This window comes from Bactrocera latifrons, unplaced genomic scaffold, assembly GCF_001853355.1.
Source record: "Bactrocera latifrons isolate USDA-ARS-PBARC rearing strain unplaced genomic scaffold, ASM185335v1 scaffold_0, whole genome shotgun sequence".
Lineage (NCBI taxonomy): Eukaryota > Metazoa > Arthropoda > Insecta > Diptera > Tephritidae > Bactrocera > Bactrocera latifrons.
In genome coordinates, this window is record NW_017534406.1 from 13,030 (window position 1) to 34,458 (window position 21,429).

At 39.0% G+C, this 21,429-nt stretch overlaps 4 protein-coding genes across 8 annotated transcripts in view; 1 reads left to right on the forward strand and 3 right to left on the reverse strand.

The window, feature by feature from the left end:
* Positions 1 to 381: 381 nt before the first annotated feature.
* LOC108977467 (exonuclease mut-7 homolog) lies at positions 382 to 4,094 on the reverse strand. The gene is made up of 9 exons (XM_018947199.1): positions 3,806 to 4,094; positions 3,547 to 3,684; positions 3,273 to 3,484; positions 3,008 to 3,213; positions 1,901 to 2,934; positions 1,559 to 1,784; positions 1,041 to 1,474; positions 871 to 986; positions 382 to 810 (listed from the first exon to the last, which is right to left on the reverse strand). Exons 1-9 carry the CDS (start codon positions 3,996 to 3,998, stop codon positions 706 to 708), a joined length of 2,664 nt encoding a protein of 887 aa, XP_018802744.1. The 5' UTR covers positions 3,999 to 4,094; the 3' UTR covers positions 382 to 705.
* Positions 4,095 to 4,409: 315 nt separating this feature from the next.
* Positions 4,410 to 7,355, forward strand: LOC108975413 (IWS1-like protein). The gene is made up of 6 exons (XM_018943925.1): positions 4,410 to 4,570; positions 4,672 to 5,976; positions 6,037 to 6,208; positions 6,274 to 6,637; positions 6,707 to 7,117; positions 7,183 to 7,355. Exons 1-6 carry the CDS (start codon positions 4,552 to 4,554, stop codon positions 7,303 to 7,305), a joined length of 2,394 nt encoding a protein of 797 aa, XP_018799470.1. The 5' UTR covers positions 4,410 to 4,551; the 3' UTR covers positions 7,306 to 7,355.
* Positions 7,356 to 7,659: 304 nt separating this feature from the next.
* On the reverse strand, positions 7,660 to 9,888 carry LOC108975493 (dynactin subunit 4). The gene is made up of 7 exons (XM_018944036.1): positions 9,663 to 9,888; positions 9,433 to 9,578; positions 9,243 to 9,373; positions 9,022 to 9,176; positions 8,797 to 8,959; positions 8,134 to 8,734; positions 7,660 to 8,070 (listed from the first exon to the last, which is right to left on the reverse strand). Exons 1-7 carry the CDS (start codon positions 9,789 to 9,791, stop codon positions 7,875 to 7,877), a joined length of 1,521 nt encoding a protein of 506 aa, XP_018799581.1. The 5' UTR covers positions 9,792 to 9,888; the 3' UTR covers positions 7,660 to 7,874.
* Positions 9,889 to 11,655: 1,767 nt separating this feature from the next.
* The window catches only part of LOC108971672 (mucin-5AC), a 29,456-nt gene continuing 19,682 nt past the window's right edge, over positions 11,656 to 21,429 (reverse strand). For 4 of the 5 annotated variants that reach the window (XM_018938096.1, XM_018938018.1, XM_018938178.1 and 1 more), the window contains exons 7-15: positions 19,791 to 20,378; positions 17,645 to 19,437; positions 17,334 to 17,582; positions 16,762 to 17,261; positions 16,218 to 16,615; positions 15,872 to 15,967; positions 13,652 to 14,030; positions 13,491 to 13,572; positions 11,656 to 13,414 (exon numbers count right to left, since the gene is read on the reverse strand). In XM_018938096.1, the coding sequence (XP_018793641.1) occupies positions 12,271 to 13,414; positions 13,491 to 13,572; positions 13,652 to 14,030; positions 15,872 to 15,967; positions 16,218 to 16,615; positions 16,762 to 17,261; positions 17,334 to 17,582; positions 17,645 to 19,437; positions 19,791 to 20,378 (5,229 nt within the window). In that variant the 3' untranslated portion in view covers positions 11,656 to 12,270. The remainder of the gene's footprint in view (positions 13,415 to 13,490; positions 13,573 to 13,651; positions 14,031 to 15,871; positions 15,968 to 16,217; positions 16,616 to 16,761; positions 17,262 to 17,333; positions 17,583 to 17,644; positions 19,438 to 19,790; positions 20,379 to 21,429) is intronic. The other variant, XM_018938261.1, reaches the window with a different exon arrangement.

Here is a 21,429-nt window from a genome sequence, read left to right on the forward strand (position 1 = left end):
TATTTGTTCATGCAAATGGTAAAACTATGAACGCATTTCTGGCAAAAAAAAAAAATAACTCGGTTTACAACTGATAGTTGCTCCACTTGAGGCTTACAACTAAGTTCAGACTCATAATAATTTGAAATGTATAGGAAGCGTTGCTCTTTGATGTTAAAGGTAGTGGTAAACAGAGTTGCAAATAAAAATTAAATGCTCAATTCTTAATTCAAACATTTTCAATCACAAAATAAATTTTAATTTTTTAATTCCAATTTTTTTTTTTTAATTAAAAAATACATGGTGAATGTAGATTTTTTTTGTTACTCTTGTTACTTCGCAAAAAAATAACATTTAAATCATACTTTTCTGTCGTCTACACCTGTTTCTAAACCTATATTACCGATACTTTTATTAGGAAATTTTGTTTACAAACCTAACCGCACAATTTCTAAACTTGCTTCTAAACCTATAACACCTTTTTTAATATGCAAACTTATTTACAAACATAACCTCACAATTTCACAATGGCTACGTTCGTCGTTACCAAAATGTAAATGCATGGTACAGTGAAATAATATTTTGTGTCCGCTATTTTGACGGTTAAAGCTCGATATATTCGGTAACTAAAAAATAATTAAAAAAAAAAAAGCAGTAATAATAATGTTTATAGTGTTAACTTAATACCACTCAATGCAAAAAATGTCAGTCACAAGATTTCCACGCTTAAAATCCAGCAGCAGTATCAGTTTCGCAGTTTTTGTAAAGAATTAAATCCATTACACTGTCATGTAGTGAATGCGCACCATCCCAAGTGCAAATACCGCAATTCTGAAAATACCTTTATTATGAAAAAATTTCAAATTCCTTTATATATTTAGCAATACTTACATCACATATATAAAAGTGTTCTTTAGAACGCAATATATGAGAGTTAATGCGGTTCAGCTTGATCGGCTTGCCACGATAGGTGGTTTTTGATTTCAAAACATCTTGGTTCACATTTACTAAAATACGGTATGAAATTTAAACAGTAGCTTTATATATTTGTATATACGTACATAAGTTAAATGTGCGTTCATATGGCGATACATTGCCGGCACTCAACTCCTTGACGTCATCCAAAGCCTGTCCATAGCACATAACCTGCAATTCATGCCTCAGTGCCAAAATAAATTCATTACTATTGCAATGTAAGCAGCGTGTAAATAGATTGTTCTCGTAGATTTTTATATCCAATAGTCGTATTATATTCAACACTTGCTCTACGCTGGTATCATTCGGTATTAGCAGACATTGTGTTTGTGGCAATATTTTGAGGAATAAGTCATAACGCGTGTCCCTTGTGAGTACATAACGATTCTCTCTTTTGGCTATATTCACATAGTGGCTCAAATTATCTTTGATTATTTCCATACAGTCAATGCCTAATTTGCGTAGCTCCTTGGAGAGGCCATATAACATTCTATCGCAGATGAATTTTGTGCTAATTGTGCTAAATTGTTTCATTAAATATAGAGAATTTATTATTAACACACTTATAAACAAATGTACATATGTGCAATATGCATGCGTTTACCCAGCAAGGTTAGCGCTGACAACAGGAACTTTAGCTATATTGCCTTTGGCGGGCACAGATGTGCTGCTTTCATTGTTGTGTTCCGTGAAAGCACGTTTCATGCGGAATAAGTAACCAGTTTTACCAGTTGTCACCTCGTTTACTACCTCGTCCAAATCCAGGCCTATGCCTAAAAGAATCTCCACAATTACTTGGTACACTTGCAGCAAACAATGCGCATCCAACGCTGCACGGGAGTAAGTATACATTAAATTGGTATAATTTGAATTAAATTTAATTTAAAACACTACATTAAGCGTGTATTTTCAGCATTTTTCAAACAAAAATATTTCATTTATTTACCCGCATAAACAATTTGGTCGTGACGCAGCGGTCGATTGGCCCAATTGGAACACTGATTTGATTTGTCCAATTTTTTACCCAAACACAATTCAGTTAATGCACACAAACTGCCACCGGAGTTTGAGCCACAACCGAATGGAAATTTGACAATTTGTAGATACTTAAGTCGCCTCCATAATTCACGCAAGTCCAAGTAGCAGGTTTTCGCATTCAAATTTAATTGTAGCGGCAATGATTTGTGTAACATACGCAAATCTTGATGTAAGGAAAACCCAACTTTCAAAATCTCTAAATTGTTGAACACTCGTTGACCGAGCTGTTGCCATAACTCATCGCTAAGTTGTGAAGATAGACAATCCAATAAGTAAACGCGATACGGGGTAGCTATCTGTAACAGCGATATAACGTTTTCATTACAAACCGATGGCTTCCACTCGGAATCGAATGCGATAAGTAATTGTCCTTGTAAGTATTCTAACATTTCATGAAATTTCGCACGATCATCGATTAATATAACACAGTCAATGGGTAGTGCTAACGTTAAATAATTATTAGGTATAGTTGCATTTGCACGTTTTGATTTGTTAGTGGCGCCTCCGTTATTTACGGCACTTGTAGTTTCACTGCTGCTGCTGATATTTAGCATCTCAATTTCATCGCTGTTTTCTGAAGGTTGGTGCCGTTTCAAATCCTCGCGTATATCGTCTGCTATTTCCTCCAGTGGTATGTTAAAATAATTTATCCAATATTTCACTTCGTCAAAATCGCCATATGAGGCTACATTGGTTATCAAGTCCATTTGTAATGGCTTGGTACTGGCGGCATCACGTGCCAGTTCACGATATGCATCACAACTCATGCCGCCATCGCGATATTTGTGCCATAAGAAATGCATATAAGAGCAAGCCTTTGTGAAATTGAGATTGGGTGTAAAATGGCTGTCAATTTTGTATGTCTTCGCCAAGCGTGTGACTAGCTTGGACATTGGGCGATACGTTAAAACAGTATGTTTGACGTCTTTGTACTCATATTTTCTATAAGATAAAAACATTTAGTCAGTGAATTTGTGAATAAAGCTATAGTACAATTTAAGGGCTTTAAACTTACGTTAATATTTCATCACAATGTTCAAATACAGTCTTTTGTTTATCCAGTAAGGAGTCAAGGAATTGTACAGTGGGCAACGCTAAATCCTTAGCAGCATTAAGATACATCTCTGCCAGTGGCACTTTATCTTGTAATATTAATGGGAATATAATATCGAAAATGCCAAAAAGGTGAGTAATTTGCAAGTTTATCGTCCAATACGCAGCCTGTAAAAATTTGCAATTAACTATTTGTGTAAATATTTTAATTATATTTAATAATATACATCTTTGAAGTGTCCTTGTCTTATTAATTCCTTTATTTTAGGCACCAACATTTCACATATTTTATTCAGTTGATACGTGATCATCACAGATTTATATAGCGATACTATACCGCAAGTCTTCACAAAGTTGAAAGCAACAATGCGCGTGTTGTCAGAACATTTAGCTGATATCTCTGGATATTGTGTATGGAGGTCACAAATGGTTTCCAGTACTACATACATATTATAGAGTTTGATTAAGACACAGCTAAAATATGTTAAAGACAAGTCTTACTAAATAACGCCAAGTTTTTGTTTTTTAAATTATTACATCCTGGACAATTTGCAAACAACTTTAAGGCAAGCAAGAGAGGATCTGGATCTCTGTGGAGCATCACTTTGAGATTGTGTTGAGCAGAAGGGGTGCGTTTGTCTAGACAAATTATATATGTAGTTATGTAGTTTTTGATATTGTATTTTTATATCTGTTTTGTGTCTGGGTTTTTTAAATATATTGTGAAACTATTAATTTTTTATAAAAAAAATATACTTACATGAATTCCATTGCTCTTTGTAGTTCTGAAACCAGTTGTCGACGTCGGCGCTGAGGGTGCGATCGAAGTTTTCGTTATTCAGCCCAGCAGCAATAGTTATATCTGGTACGACGGTTATTTTCTGCACCATATCGGAGATACAACTAAAGTCCGGGTCGTCTTCATATCCAGCTGGAATACCACGATAGCTCATCCTTAACAATATTTCGCAACGTAATTTTGTATTATTTTTTTTAATGATAAAGTAAGTAATTCCAAATGTCGCTAATGTTGAGGTGCATCGCACAGCGCTGCCATCCTTTGCAATAAAGTACATTATCGAGCTTTCGCACGTTGTTCGAAATGTTTTATTATTTTTTATCAATCAGAAATATATTAACAAAATAATAATTTAACACATAATATCAATATTTCATAATATTTCTTAAAATAATTCTATAATTTATTATAGATATTTTTATTTTATATAAAAATATTTAATTTACTTAAAAAACATTTGTATTAATGGCGATAAAGCTCGTGAGCACCCTTTAATTGACATATTTGAAATTAATTCGAACTGTTATCGATTATTTAAATGTCGCCTCAATCATTCCTAATAATATTTTATAATTGTTTGTGTCGGGATGCGTCAATTTTCACCTCGCGATATAAGCCAAGAATAACGTGAATTTGCTGGGAACGTGATAAAAATAAAGGCTTGAACCGTTTTATTCGGTGTAGCCAGTAAATATATTATTAGAACAATGGAAACTACTGAAAACGGTAAGAGAATCGAATATACGTACATATATAGACGTGTAAGCTATAAGTGAGGTTAAGTTTCTTTTCACAAAAGTTTTACACATTTCTAATATCTTTTATAGAAGTTTCTAATGGAACAGTTGAACCCATTGTTAATGGCACTAGCACATTAACGCTTCCTGAAAAGGTTATAGAATCCGAAGGTGGTCTCCCAAATCCGGAAAATAATGTAGATGACGCAGCCATAAAAACAACAAATAAAGAAAATCTGGAGAATCAAGAAATTACCCACAGCCCCAGTGTTATTGATAAGACTGCAGAGAAGTCAACGAAGTCACGCTCGGCAAGCCCTCAAACACCAGCGTCTCCCACTAAATCAGATGCTATTAACGAAAAAGTAGAAACTGAAAATATAAATAAAAATAGCCCAAGAACAAAAAGCCGTAGTCGAAGTGGCAGTCCAAACACTAATAATGTGCCAGCTGAAATTAGCACAGAAAGCAATAGAATTAGCCGTAGCCGTAGTAGAAGTGTAAGTGCTGCATCTAAAGATGGTTCCATAAAAGACGCAAGAAGCAAATCAAGGAATAAGGACAGAAATAGAGGTTCCATAGAACGATCCAGATCACGGAGTGGCTCGATTCGATCTCGAAGTGGTTCAAAAAGACGAAGCCGAAGTGGATCGAGACGTTCCCGCAGTGGATCACGCCGTTCGCATAGTGGATCGATTCGTTCTCGCAGCCGCTCAAGAAAATCACGAAGTAGATCGCGTCGTTCGCGGACGGGTTCTCATCGTTCGCGCAGTGGATCTGTACGTTCTCGCAGTGGTTCACGCCGTTCTCATAGTGGATCCGGCCAATCACGGAGTGGATCTAGACGCTCTCGTAGTGGATCCGTGCGATCGCGCAGTGGTTCCAGACGTTCTCGAAGTGGTTCAATCCGATCACGTAGTGGTTCCAAACGTTCACGCAGCGGTTCAAGAAGATCCCGAAGTGGTTCAAGACGATCGCGCAGTGGTTCATATCACTCACGCAGTGGTTCAAGACGATCGCGCAGTGGTTCAAGACGATCACGCAGTGGTTCTAGGAGGTCACGAAGTGGCTCTGTCCGATCTCGTAGTGGGTCCAGACGATCGCGCAGTGGTTCTCGTCGGTCAAGGAGTGGTACTCGCTCACGTAGTGGATCCCGTCGTTCGCGTAGTGGTTCAGCAAGATCTCGCAGCAGATCTGGAAGTCGTAGTAGCCGAAGTAGGAGTCGCAGCCACTCTAAGTCTAGATCTAGATCCCGATCTGCCTCAGTTGCACGCTCCAGATCGAGATCACGTAGCCACTCCAGATCAGTATCTAGATCGCGTTCGAGGAGTCATTCACGATCGCCTTCCGTTGTCAAGAAGAGTAAAAAAAGAAATATTCTAAGCGATTCTGAGGGTAAGTCTACTTCGAGGAACTAGAATTATACGATTTATAAATCAATTATTTATATTAAAGATGAAAGTCCTTCGACTACACAAAAGCGCGCAAAAATAACAGACACAGATAATGAGGACGAAGAGGAGGAGAAAGATAAAGCAGTTACCGAGGGTAATGAAGGCGAGTCTGCTCAGAAAAAAGCCGATGAAAGTTCTGATGATGAAAATATACCGATTGACGATAGCCGAGAGTATGTATCAGATATAATTACCTTGTAAATTATAAATATTTCTTACAAATAATTTGGATTTTAAGGAATGATAACTTCGTCTCGGACTTTGATGCCATGTTACTACGTAAAAAGGAAGAAAAGCGAGTACGTCGTCGGAAGCGTGATATTAGCTTGATAAATGATAATGACGACCTAATCGATCAGTTGATTGTCGGCATGAAAAATGCAGCAGATGAAGACCGTCAATTGAACATGGAAGGCAGACCCGCAACGAAAAAGATTTCAATGCTAAAGATGGTTATGTCACAGCTTATTAAGAAGGACTTACAATTGGCCTTTCTGGAACACAACATATTGAACGTGTTAACGGATTGGTTGGCACCACTACCAAACAGAAGTTTACCCTGTGTCCAAATACGTGACAGCATTTTAAGATTACTAGCAGATGTAAGCTAATTATTTTTCCAATATTACTATAATGGTAAAGTATTGGTTTATTTTGTTTTTATTTTTTAGTTTCCCACTATTGATAGAAGTTATTTGAAACAATCGGGAATAGGAAAAGCTGTCATGTACTTATATAAGCATCCACAAGAGACAAAGCCAAATCGTGAACGTGCTGGCCGTCTAATATCAGAATGGGCACGACCGATTTTCAATTTGAGTTGCGATTTTAAGGCGATGTCAAAGGAAGAACGACAAGAGCGCGACTTAGCACAAATGCCACGTCGACAGAAATCGCCAGAACCGCAGCCTACAACATCTTCGAACAAGAAAAAGGGTTTAAACTCTGCCTTTGCAAATTCTGACGAAAAGCCACTACGTCCAGGCGATCCTGGTTGGGTAGCCCGTGCACGTGTACCCCTACCGTCAAATAAGGACTACGTTGTACGACCGAAATCAACTGTCGAAGGAGAAATTTCATCGGTATGTGTAAAATATAAATACTGTTGCAATAATTTGCTAAATTTATTTACAATTTTTATTTACAGTCGACGAAGCGTAAACCAAATCGTTTCGAAAAGCATATGAAAAAATTCTTGGACGCCAAACGTTTGAAATCGTCAAGACGTGCTGTGGAGATCTCGATTGAAGGAAGGAAAATGGCACTGTAAGCTATGTGCAACGTTGTGGTCGTAATCAACATTTCTAAAGTGATAGAAAATCTACTACAATAACATGAATGTATTGTCTGTCCCATGTATATTCTATTGTAATTGTTCTACTACCCTTTATATGCCTAATGCTAACTGCTGGATATTGCTTACTGAAGAACCCATCAATAGGCATTAGAAGAAATATGTATGTTGAAATACATATATCACAGCGTTTTGGAGTATTTATGAAAATGTGTACCCATCGTGGTTAATGAAATTTAATTAAATATAAATCTATTAAAATTACCTCCACCTCTTTTCAATAACTAAATTTTATGTACTAAGGTCAACGAGCTAAATAAAAATCTAAAATACTTAGCAGCCAATTTATTGAGCATAAATAATCGATTGCAATGCATCTAATGGTGCATAATGCATACATAATAAATATCGAAGGATCCGTTATTCTTTTGAAAATACTGCAAGAAAGCAAAGTTATTTGCAAAAATAAAATGGCATTAAGCTCACAACTGGCGTTATTCATTTTGTAAAATTAGCTCTAAGAATATACATATTTCACAATTAACTTATTCTAATATTTGTCCGGCATCGATGAACACGCGTGCACTCAACGTATGAGAAGTTGGGGTGTTGGTCACCGTATTTACATATGTATACTCCATTGTGAAACCCACTTTCACCAAATCGCCAACTTCCAATGATTCGTCGGTTGTGAACGGGAGACGTATTGAGACCTTATTCGATTTACGCCAGATAATGAATCTTTAAATGAATATAAAAAATATCAGCATTTCTTTGTATGTTTCGTTTGAATAAATAAATTACTCTGGTTCCTCGCGTGGCGTTTGTACATCTTCGTCGAATTCAGTGGAATCGTCACGTTGATTGAGCACAAAGTTTAATTCGCTGTTATTCAATTTGACATTTGATTTTTGTTGAACAATGCGTGGATCTTCAATAAGTGATGTTTGTCTTGAAAGTGTGGTGGTCGTCAACGATGGCGAACTTGTTATTGATTTTAGCGATTCGGCAGCTACACTTGTTGCTGTGTTTTCCTTAATTTTGCAAGCGAGTTTAAACTCTTCAATCATTTCCAATTCTTCAGCAAGCGTTGGTAATTCCTTTATTTTTATAGACATGTCGTGCATTGTTGGATTAGTGAGCTTCAGTATAATCGAACCCGATTTTCCAGCATGCAACGCTTCTTCACTGCGCACGAGTAAAACGTCTGGAACGTGATAATTTGCGAACAGCTGTATGCGATACTTCACCGAAGTTGGATGATATTCCGGTTTAATCACATTATGCTCACATTGACGGCAACGCAAGGAACGTTTAATCCATAAAATTCTGCGTTGTGGATATAGCTTATTGACAGTGAATGGCTGATCGGATGGTTGGCCATGGCGTTGCTGAATATTGCTTACTGTAAAAAATGCACGAGTTTATAAAAATATTACAGGTATGAGTTGAGTTATAGTTATTTACCGTTACGCAAATTTATTGGCTGCGTGAAAACATCTGCGGGTAGATCTTCAAGCTCATCTGTAGCAACAGAAGGCGTGATATTCACGGGCTTGGCCTTCTGAGTGTTTTTATCGGGCCAACCGATTTGCCGACGTATCATCGAAACCGTCAAACCGGTGCGATCCTAAAATGAAATCGTATTGCAATTAATTTTTTTTTTTTCGTTTTTATATTTTTTTTACATACGGTCAGGGATGGAAATTTGTGTGCTTTTGGCGTTTTACGTCTTAAATACTCCTGCTTCTCTTGTTTGTCTTGTAAAACGACCGCCTGATAATATTCCAACAATGCATTAAAACGCGTCTGGTATGAGCATTCATTTTCTGGCCATGCACCAGTAGCTGTTAAAAAGAGTGTAAATATGTACTAGCATAAATACATCAGTTTATTTATATATTCCTACTAACCAACATTCTGATCAGGTATGCCGACGTCGCGCGATGTCCAACGGCAACCCAAACAAGAGAGATAGTACATTTTCTTCGTTACGGCCTTAACGCCATCACCTTCTCCCTCCTTTGGAGAGTCATCCGTTTTCCTGTAACAAACCCAACATCAAGTTTTTCAACAATTACTTATGTATATACTCTATCTTACTTTGGTACCACAACCATTGTGGCTCGCGCAGATAAAGTATGCTGACAGCAGGGACAATTGAAACAATTGGTGCAGCAATTCTTTTTATGCTTTGCCTCCGATGACGGTATATTTTCCAAACAATTGGAACAGAAATGCGAGTCCACCTATTGAACACAATCATATATACAAATGCACATAAATGTGTGTGTAGGCAACCACTCTGCCAAATTGGGCAAAAAATTACTCACTTCATGGCAGACACAGAAACCACACCTCAGCTTCAAACAGTGACGACAGAAAAATAGTTTCGTTATTGGATTTAAAAGGCCACAGGTGCAGGCATAGCTCACAACACTATTTTGCATGAAATTCGCCATAGTTTTACAAAATGTTTACGACTTTGACTGTGCTAGAAAAGCAAATCTTCTTCAAGAGCCGATTATTATGTGGCGATGACTGCACTGCTGTAGAGTTGCCAACTTTCTTTTATTCATTTATGTGTACCGATAAGTTGAAATGTTGATACCGAAAATATTTTGTACCTACTTTAATATGAAACATTAAACCTCGCTTAAAGATATTAAGAAAGAAAATTTAGTACAGCTTAACATTATTAGTTTTTCGGGACTTATGTTGTTGAGAAGGGCTGTTGCTGAACAAAGCTGAGATAAATTTAAGAACGACATCATGTACCCGCAGGAATCTACCGGAAGGGGAATGATTTCACATTGAGAATTTGTTGTAGTTTTTGTTGTAACGGTCTAATGCTCGCTTGGCGGTTAGGTTCGATTTGATTGTTGTTCGTGAATATCGTGAAAAAAAAAAATTTGGAGAGATAGCAATTTGCTTTCGGCGTCAATTTCGTACAATCATCAGCGTACAATGTGATGGAAATTCTTTGGTAGTTGGCGAGTGTCCAAATATACATATATAGAATTTAAACAGTAGCGAGAAGAGAACATAACTCCTTCTTCTTAAGTTAAGAGTTTTGACCTCCAAACATTACGGATGACTTACGACCGCTCAGGCAGGAGCGGGTTTGTTCAATGTCCTCAGATTGTATAATTGACTGAGTCAAATGCTTTTGTAAGTCCAACGGTACGGGGGTCATCCCCTCACAAGGTGGCCTTTTAATTATGCCATGACCCATCTGGGTGCTTATAACGCTAAGTGCTGTGGTAGTTCTGTGCACTTTACGGAAGCCAAGCTGATGAGGTAGACTCAGGTGGCGAGTAAACGTCGGGAGTAGCAAGGTCTCAAGTATCTTCCATACCGGGGAAAGTAAGCGTATGTAAATGTATGTGTATACACCAAACATTTTTGTAATTTTTAGGGTCCTCTGGTCATATAAACACGGACAAGTTAGGATGTGAGGGATGAAAACGAAATAAAACTATTTTTTTTAATAATATTTTAGCATTGTTTCTATCTTTAATTTATATCCGTTTATTACATTACATAATATGCAAATTAGTTCCTTTCTACTTTTTTATTTGTTATATTTCTCGTGCTGTGTGTATGTATCTTACTCATTCACTTTCCTCTTAATTTTTAGTTTATTTTGGATTTTTTATAAATAATGTAAAGCTACTTAAGTTTAATAATTTTGTAATTATAAATTTAATATATAATTTGTTGCTTTATACCATCATTATACAAATAATACAAATGCTCTAAATATTTATGTGTATATATACTTTGTTTTAGGTGCAGTTATGGGCATACATTAGGTAGATGGTGGAAATTTTTGGATTAGCGGATGTGGGAAGGATACACGGGGATGTGTGCTCACAATTTACGTACTAATTAAATTTTATTATGCATTTTATTATATATGAATGTATATAAACCTACGTATGTACTAGCAATTTTAATACAATTACAAACTAACTTGTTTCCCGTTTTTGTTTTCTGAAAGTTTTCCTTGCACATGTTAAGTGTCCGTACGTACAAATGTAAATATGTGTATGTGTGTGTGTGTGTATGGGTGTTTGTGTATGTTTTCATATATATATGTAAAGTCCGTCTAATTGTTATCGCCGCAATTCGACAGGTCGCCTATAATATCTTACATGCTGTCTGTATCCTGTCTCTTATACACATCTAGATGTGTATAAGAGACAGGTATGTGTGTGTGTGTGTATGGGTGTTTGTGTATGTTTTCATATATATATGTAAAGTCCGTCTAATTGTTATCGCCGCAATTCGACAGGTCGCCTATAATATCTTACATGCTGTCTGTATCTTGTATCATATGTCCGCCAACTTGTGAATTTGGATTTTTACTTTAAGTTTTTATTTACCACTAAGTTATATCGAGTATGCATAAGTTCGAGTCTGCGATTTGTTATTATTTATATATGTATTTTGACAAATTTAATGTATAGTATGCTTCTTCATACTTTCCTCTCATACATACATATCATCCGCTAATATTATATTTGTTTTTAAATATTTTATACAATAAAATTAAATATTATACAGTTGCAAAAGTCTACGAATCGCTTCGTAGAATAACGCTATTTTTAAGAAAGATATTCAAAAGTCTTTATAATTGTTACATCCCTCTGTTGCATATACGTCACTTGAGTGATATTAACTTTACATCTTTAATACATATACATATATATTACTTTTGAATAAATATTGCGTATATATATATATATACATATACACGAGGTTCGGCTTTATACAAACAGCTACTCATTAAACTATATCCAACAATCAAAAGTAACTGTAGCTAAAGCAATCAAGTTTTGCAGAAAATAAAAACACATTTACAAAAATATTAGCAAAATTTTGCAACTTTCAATCACCGTTTGTCAACTTTACATTTTATGTATAAGTTGTTATTTATCATCGACCCGGTGCCGATGGCGACGGTGCTGTTTGCATACCACTAACGCCCACATTCGGACCACCGTCTTCCTTCTTTGTGGGGTGATGCCCGTCGACGGCAATCGGATGTGGCATGCCCCCAAGCGTTGGAGGCTTACCGATGATCGTAGGTGGCGGTGGCCCACTACCTGTTTGTTGAAGATGTGAAGACTGTTGAATACGATGATGTGGTGGTGGCGGCGGTGGCCCTAAAGGACCACCCACTGTCGGTGGCGGTATGGGACTGGGCTCTTTACCGCGTAGATGGGCAGCTGACTGCGCTGCATACATACTTAGGGCGACTTTTTGTCGTTCTTCTTCGTGACGCAACGCCTCCATTATATTGTAACGTAGCATTGGTGCATATGGATCACGGTAGGGATCCATTGGCCAACCAGGTGGGCCGGGTGGGCCGAAATGTGTCATTGGTGGTCCGCCTAATGCTTGTGGCATCATTGAACGTGCCAGATGTGGTGGTGGTGGTCCTACGGCATGTGGTCCATGTCGTCCGGCCATAAATGATGCATGATGAGCGGCAGCCGCCGCACTAGCTTGCGCCACCACTATGGATTGATGATAACGTGCATCGCCCGCCGCGGCTGCAGCTACTGAAGCGCGCATGAGTATTGCGTCTTGTTCTTCTTTGGTGCGCGGGTGTTCCTCTTTGATACGTATCTCGCCAACGCTGGGCCCGCCCAGCGGATCGTTGATATTGCGATGTGGCGAACGATCACGTTGCGTTGTGTTCATAGCAGCAGCAGCAGCTGCCGCCTGCGATAGTTTGTTGCTCTCATTTATGCGTTGTTGCTGCAACATGCGTTCCCGTTCCAACTCACGTCGTTCCAATTCACGGCGTTCACGTTCTTTACGCTCTCGTTCACGTTCTCGTTCGCGCTCACGTTCTTGTTGTTCACGTTTCAATTTCTCTTCCTTTTCTTTACGCTCGCGTTCTTCACGTTCACGTCGTTGTCGTTCTCGTTCGCGCTGTTCGCGATCACGCATTTCACGCTCACGTTCACGTTCCTCCGCCTCCCGGCGCGCATTGTCCAGTGCTGGATCTGGTTTGAGTGGCCACATGGGACCACTGGTAGCGCCAGGATGATACGAGACAGTACGTTGTAGCCTTTAATAAAAATAAATATATTAATTTCCATTTCTGGAAGCATTACAATTACATAGTTGTGCAAAAGTTTACTTACGGTCGCCACGTTTCACAACCGAAGTGTGATAGACCGAAACCAAAAGGTGAAGCATAACGTCCGTATGGTGAAACTGCAGTGCCTATCAAAAAGGAAATAAAAATAGTCCCATAATTGATTGGTTGCTCATAAAGTATGTTGTGTTGATTTAAATTAATTACCAATATGACTGGGTGGTGCTCCTATGAAACTCGTCGATAATGGCGATGTTTCGAATGGCGAACGCCCAGGCAAAGCGCCCGCATAGGCCGCCATTGCACCGGGTGGCAGCTCACCGGGACGATGCAGCAAATGTGGCGAGGCGGAACTTAACGACAGCGCTGGCGATGTTTTAAGGCCGCTTAACGTCACTGCCGATGAAGGCGATGGTCCAACAGTGCCGGCCGCGCTTAAAGAAGAAGTAGCACCACCTGGTACTACACCCACTGGATTTCCCCCACCAAGCTGAGTATTGGCCAACTTATCAGGATTTTGCTTGTTTTGATTATAGTAAATTTCCCACGCGATACGCACATGCATGGCATTCCAACGACCAGTTTTCTGTTTAACAATATTAAGTGAGGTTATGAGCGAATTTTGTAATTGTTGACAATTTTAAAATTATGATTATTTTTTTTTTTTGTGTTTTATCTATGTAATTTCATGTGAGGAAATGAAAATTGTAGCATGGAAGTTATTGGGAATACGAATTAGTGGCAGTTTAATGCATCGATGTGATGATTGCTTGCTAGCCAGAATAATTAAGTCCTTAGATATTTCTTACCACTTTCTAAATACGAAGTACTGTTTGAGAGAGAGTCTAAACAGCATAAAATTATATCATACTGAAATCTCTTAAATAGGCCTTGATGTTAAAATCAACTTTGCAAATATTTATTAGCTTACAACTAAATATTTTCGATGAAGTATCGTAACCTTAAACATAAAGAACCATCAAGTATATATAACGGGGTTTTTTAAAAGAAACGCTTCAAAAAGTGGTCTTTTGACATTTCTCTTCAATAACGTTTGCCATCTCATCGTGGTCTTTACATATGATCCAAAAACGAGTCGAAATTATTATAATTTACTTCCGAAATTCGAAGTCAGTAGCCTTAACTTTAAGAGCATTACGTTCTATTAGATCAACAATTAAGCGTCTAGTGAAAAAATTTTAATTCACAGGCACAATACAAAATGTTCCAGTGCGTATTTTCATCGAAAAATCATCTTCTTCAGCGATGAGGCCTATTTCTGGTTGAATGGCTTCGTCAATTAGCAAAATATACGTTATTGGTCAGGCAGCAATCCACACGAACTAAAAGAGTCACCAACGCATACCGAAAAATAAGAATACGATGATGAGTCAGCGGCGTCATTGGGCCGTACTTCTTCCGTTATGTACAAGACCGGCACGTTACTGTGAATGGGCCCTCAATGATATCAGAATATTTTTGGCTCGAATTGGATGATATAGATAGGCTGGAATATCGGTCGATTTGAGGCCGTTATAATATTTCCTTTGAAGCTACGACACGTCTTTGGTCTATGCCTATGACTTCTGCAAGCCTGGCTGTGGTGGCCACAAGATATAGAGTAACATACATAAAACATCGAATGTACTTTCACACGTTTTTGTTTTATTACAAAAAAAAAAATTTGGTAGCGCACTTATTGTAAAACCCGTTATTTCCGTTGACTAAAAATTAATAATCAAACTTATTAGTATTTCGAGTAGTCTTGATGATTGTATAACGATATAATAATCATATTTTTAAAATTTTGAATAATTTAATTAGCGGTAGTATTAAATAATAAAATTTCTATGACTTTTTTAAAAATTTTGTGACTTCATTGGAAATTCATTAATTCTGCATTGAAAAAAAAATTTTTTTTTTAGGGTAAGGCCTTGGTCGCTAAAGTTGATATTTTTTGCACTTTTAAAGTTTAATTATATCAAGCTTTCTACTAAATTTTTTATGTAGTTAATTATTGTATTATAGATTGAGGAATATTTATTAATCAATACGAAAATTTTACAAAATGGTGGTCTTTCAAAATTAGTTTATGCTATTTAAGTAAATTTTAAGACTTCAATACAGAATATGCGGTTATCAGCGATAATGGTAGAGTAACAACGAATATCCAAATCCAGATTGCTATCTTCTTATATATATAACTAATAGATTTTTTCTAACTGCTTTTCACTCCAAGTTTTGCTACATTACTTGGGGTTATATTATTTCTTTGGTGAAAGTGCTGTCTAGCTTTTTTATATTAACCTTACTCTAGTTAATTATAGCTGAGGATCAATTTTCTACGCTACACAAATACTTTTTACAAAATACTTTCTACAATTTCAAGCTACTACGTATGGTCTTCAGAAGAAAAAAAAAACATACCGTAAACCTCGCGGATTTAGAGGAATCAAGATTCGTTGGTGGATTGTTTGAGTTCGTGGCATTGGTGTTAGCGGAGGGCGACGATGGCGGTGGCGGCTAAATTTTTGAATTGTTTGGTTGGTGGGATACGAAACGTAACATGATGATGATTATTAACATGAAAACGAGAAATAGTGTTAGAGGAATGCATGTTGATTGGTGGATAGTTGAATAGAGGGCAATTCATAGCTTGTGTATGTATATTTGTTTATGTGTTATTGCATGCACATGACAAAATTGCATGATAAATATTAACGATTTATGCAGTTTTTTTTTAACATGCTTTGAATAATATGTAGAATTTTACCTTTGGAGCGAATGAAGTTAAGTGACCAGGCGGCATAAAAGGCGTTGCTCCGCCTAGCCCGGGATGTAGCAATCCTGAATTATATCCCGGATAGCCAGGTAAACCAATACCGGTGCGATAAAACGGAGTTTCCACTGCCGCAATTTTTGGAATGTCTTTGAATAATTGCGGGAAGATGGGTGCCGGTGCTGGGGGCGGTGCAGCTGGTAGTGCGGCCGGCAAAGCGGCTGGGATAAGCTGTTGATGCTGATGTAGGTGTGTATGTTGGTGCTGATGATGGTGCAGCTCCTGACGCAAGTACGTGGAGGGTGGTGGTTGTGCCGGCGGTTGTACAGCCAAACCAGAACGATCTAGAAACCTGCTGTCCAATTCACGCCTCAACAGATCGGCTTGATCATCTAGTGTACGTTATACAAGTGCGTATAATATGATTCCAATGTTTTTTTTTTTTTTGGGTAATAGGGGAGTAAAAATTTAATAAAAAAAAGTGTTTGTGTAGTAATATTTATAAAATATAAAAGCTAAATTGTGGGTGTTTAATTACTTTTGCTAGTTTGGAATAGAGATTCTGCTGAGAAGGGATGCGGTGCCGATGTTGTTACTGGCGTACTGGTTGCCGTTGTCACAGTCGTTTGCGAAGCGGATACTGAAGATGAAGATATTACAGCACCAATAGGCGCTGCACCAGGTGCAGTTATCGTGTTAGCTCCGGAAGAGATCGCCATCGTTGCTGATGGTGTTGTTGCGCTACTGCTCATCGCTGACGCAGAAACTGTGGGTGGAGGAGGTGGCAATGGAGTAATGAAAAATGATGGCTGAAATGTAGAAGCGGCTCCAGAGGCAGAGTGCGTTGTTTGGGGCGAAGCTGAATTAGAAGGCATAGAAGCAGCAACAGCCGCCGCGGCATTTGAAGCCGCCGACGCATTAACTACATTCAATGATGATTGTTGTTGCGCCGGCGGCGGTGTTGGCCGCGTTACCAAACTCGATGTGGATGACGTGCTGATCGTCGCCGTCGTTGATGGTGTTAATTGCAGCGATGAACTAAAGTTTTATTGTTATTAAAATCGAAAAAGCAACCAACAATAATGGACAAATTCTTTCGTTTTGACGTACCTGGGCCATAATGTGTTTTTTGGTGGATAGGGTAGACTAGGCGGTGTGGCAATATGTTGATGTGGAGATGTTGTTGGATGCGAATGCATTGTATGCAAAGCGGAAACCGTGTTACTATTATAGGGTACCGGCATGGCTGACCCTACACTACTGCTGCTAACTGCAGTTGTCATGTATGGTGGAGCACCTGTTGGTGTACTGTTGCTGGCGCTGCTGTGAGTATTAATCGATGGCGCGGAGCGCGGTATACTGTAAACACCATTAGGATATTGTAAACAAATGCGCAAAAAATGTAAGAAATCGTGGTATACCTGTACGCAATATCACGCTCTCTGCTGGGATTTTCACTTTTGGGGGAGATAACTCTCTGAATCACAGATGAAGAACTAGGACCACCAATTAACGGTAGTGAAGAATTATTACTGCTGTTCGTGTTGGCAGTACTGGGAGAAATTCCGCGCAACATTCCATGTTGTGGATGCATTAGCATATGTGGTATGGGGGGCATGTGCGGACCTCCCGACACATGGCTGGGCGGAGGCGGTAGGTTTGGATGAGAAATCATATGTGGCGGTGGAGGTGGTAGTAAATGGGAATTGTCGCCACGTTGTAATTGAATTGTTGTATTTCCACCGCCTATAGACACACCACTAGCACTAGTGTGACCACCACTACTACTGTTACCACTGTTATTACTATTACTGCTTAAAGCCGTTGCATTTGCCGCCGATGCTGATGCTGTTGTTGTGGTATTCGTGTTATTGCCGCTACTATTGGCACCACTACTGTAAACATGACTATTATTTGGCGCTCCGATGCTCATTGGGAATCCTGCACTACTTGGCACTGATTGTGGCGGTCCATGTGGATTTGCTCCATAAGGTAAATGATGCAGCAGATGCGTAGTCTGCTGGCCTGGACCTGGACCTGTAACCGAACCTGGAGGTAAACCCGACATTGGTATCTGAACCGACGTTAAAGTCGCCGGCGGTGGCGGTGCGGCAATCGTTGTGCCACCACTACAGCTAACTGGCGCCGCTGAGGGCGCAGTTGAGCTGCTCACTGGAGTCACCGGACGCATGCCGGTTGAAATCACTTTAGGCGAAGGTGCTACCGGTTGTATTTCCCTGCCCGTACGCGTATCTATTGTGCGAGGAGATGCATTGGGTGATGGCACGGCCGGTGGCAGATAGGGACTGTGTGGCAGACCGCTGTATGGCGCATATAATGGATAACCCGGGTACGGCGTACGATACGGTGAATGTATCAGCATTGGCGCCATACCGTTAGGAACACCGCCCAACATTGGCGGTGCACCGGGTAAAGCAATTGCTGGATTGGCTTGCACAAACATACCATGATTGGGAGCTGACGCACTACTTGACATTGTGCTTGCCGGTGTTGCGCTAACCACGTAAGGACCCTTCGGCATACTCGACATGGTTATAGGTGTCAGTGATGCTGACGAGGCCGCCACTGTAACTGTCATAGACATTGTCACATTCGAATTTGTAACAGATCCTGGAATACCCGTTATAGGCGCAGTCGTTGTCGATGTTATGGGTACAACAGATATAGGCGGCATACCGCTAGTAACTGGTACCATATGACCCATGTGTGGTGAAATACGAACACTATTTTGTTGCGTTGATGCGCTACCTGCTATGAAAGCGGGAAGGAAGCCATTCATCGCAGGTGGTGGTGCGGCAATACTTTTTGGTATTGGCACATCCGTAGCACCTGTCACTTCTATCGGTTTTACGCCCACACCAGCATTTGTTGGTTGCACGGAAGAGAATCCACTTTGTAAATGGTGCATAGGTGGTGCAGGACCTAGTCTGCTGTTAACTCCGAAGCTACCGATGGCCGACGCCGATGTCACCGTAGTAGTAATTGGTGCAGGCATCATTGAAATCGGTGCTACCGAAGATTGTGCACCGTTACCTTGTGTGGGTGGTAAACTCTTACCGTGAATTGAGGCATTGATTGGCGACGTAACCAGATGTGCGCCAACTGGATTTGTTGCTAGCTTCGGAACAAACGGGCTGTCAATATGTTGGGCTGCAGGCGAGGACTGGACCAAATTTCTGGTTTCCGCAGATACCTAAAATATAAACAGAGAAAAAATTTATTGAGTAAAATATTTCATCAGCAAAATTAAGTATATTTTTGGTATCTTTACAGTTGTGTAAATAAAAGTTGTACTCATATTAGCATACAAACCGCCACGAAAATTTAGGCTGATGTAAATTCTACTAATGTGAGCTCATTAAATTTGTATTGAAATAATTGTGTAACCATTAGATGATACACCTTTTTACGAATTAGCTCAATGTTAACCTATATTCATAAAAAATATTACTAGTCCGATAGTAGTAAATTTAAATCAAACTAATTTAGTTTTTGAAAAAAATTTCTTCTAGCTTATTTGAGTCTTCTTTATTAACATTTCCTTACCTGGTGCGATGAAGTGGAGAAAGGAGGTGGCAGATTAGGTTGCAGCTGTACTCCTGCCACCGTTGGTTGCTGTTGTGGTGAGTGCAATTGTTGATGATGTTGTTGTTGCATTTGCTGCTGCTGCTGTTGCATTTGTTGTTGCGCACTTGAATTAGACGATGGCTTTTCATTAGTAATTGTAACCGTGTGTGCAGGTGTTGGAGGCCCGCTTGAACTTGCTGTCTGAACCATCGGTGAATGAACACCCGATCCCGGTGGCATTCCATCGACTGAATGAGCAGTAGTTTGACTACTATTCTTTCCCAATGGAACGCTTTCTTTATTCTGTTGCGCCATCGCAACTGGGGACATGCATGGTACTCCGCTCCCGACTCCACTACCAACACCGCCAACTGCCGGGCCCACCACAGCCACCGCAGAGACCATTGGCGCTGGAAAACTTTCATTGTTTTCACTTTTGATGCTGACACCTGTCGCTTGCTGTGGATAATCTGATGATTTACGTGGAGTAGTCGGACTCGGTGTCGCATTTGCGATGTGCTGAGTAGGAGTTGATGGAAAAACTATAGGTCCCAACCTTTCAGAGCCCTTTAAAGAAGAGGTAAAAATTACATAATGATTGTGTAATATTTAGAGTTTAAGTAAGTAATTTATGTATTTGATATGTAACATAACGGTAGATTGCTAGGCATAATACTTGCTACAAAATTTTGGTACACTGAGAAATATCCAAATGAGTCAAGTTCTATATAACCTCACTCTTTATAGAAAAAAATAAATCTTTTATTCCCACTGTATTAAGATTTGATTGATTTTGGAAAATGTTACTGCGATGAAAGTCCATGACAGGTAACAAATCCGGGTGCTTCCCGTGGAAAATTGTATCTCCCAGCTTCATATAATATAAAACTTTTATTCTTTATACATTTCCGATGCAAGAAACCAAATTGTAATCTTTTATGGGATCGCGATCCTGTGTCTCTTTTGAGCGAACTCACCTTCGGTGAAATGTTTTGTTCCAATGGTGAGAAATTTTGTTCTGTAGAACATATCGATGCACATGGTTGTAGTTGACTGGTTGTGGTATTAGCATTAGGTGGCGTTGGTATAGCTGTTGTTGTTGATGTGCTTGCGGTAACTGTTGTTGTTGTCGAAGTTTTTCCAGGGCTGATCGGCTCCGCAGCAGTGGCATCCTGCGCGTTGCCTCCGGAAGACTCTACACGTACTATAATTGCTATTTTGTACGATGCGTATGATGTTCCGTAAGTTTTCGAATCGGTAGCGAAATCGAAAACACGGAATACAAACACGACAGCAACTACAATTACACCACCAAATGATCGATGTAATACAACGTAAATCGTAGCGATTTACCTAAAATTGTTTGATTAACGAACACATCAGTTCACAGCACGAATTTTCACATTTCTTCTACGTAGATCGAGGAATAATGTAGAGAATAGCTTGTAACACCGTAAATAACCAAACACATCCATTGTCATTTTTCTAATTAGACAAAATATTGCAGCTAATTTAAGTATGATATCATAGTTAATGGTTAATACAGGTTCATAATCATTATTGCACATCTTTCGATAAACGAATTTGACATGACAAGACGAAGATTTTATATTTTTGG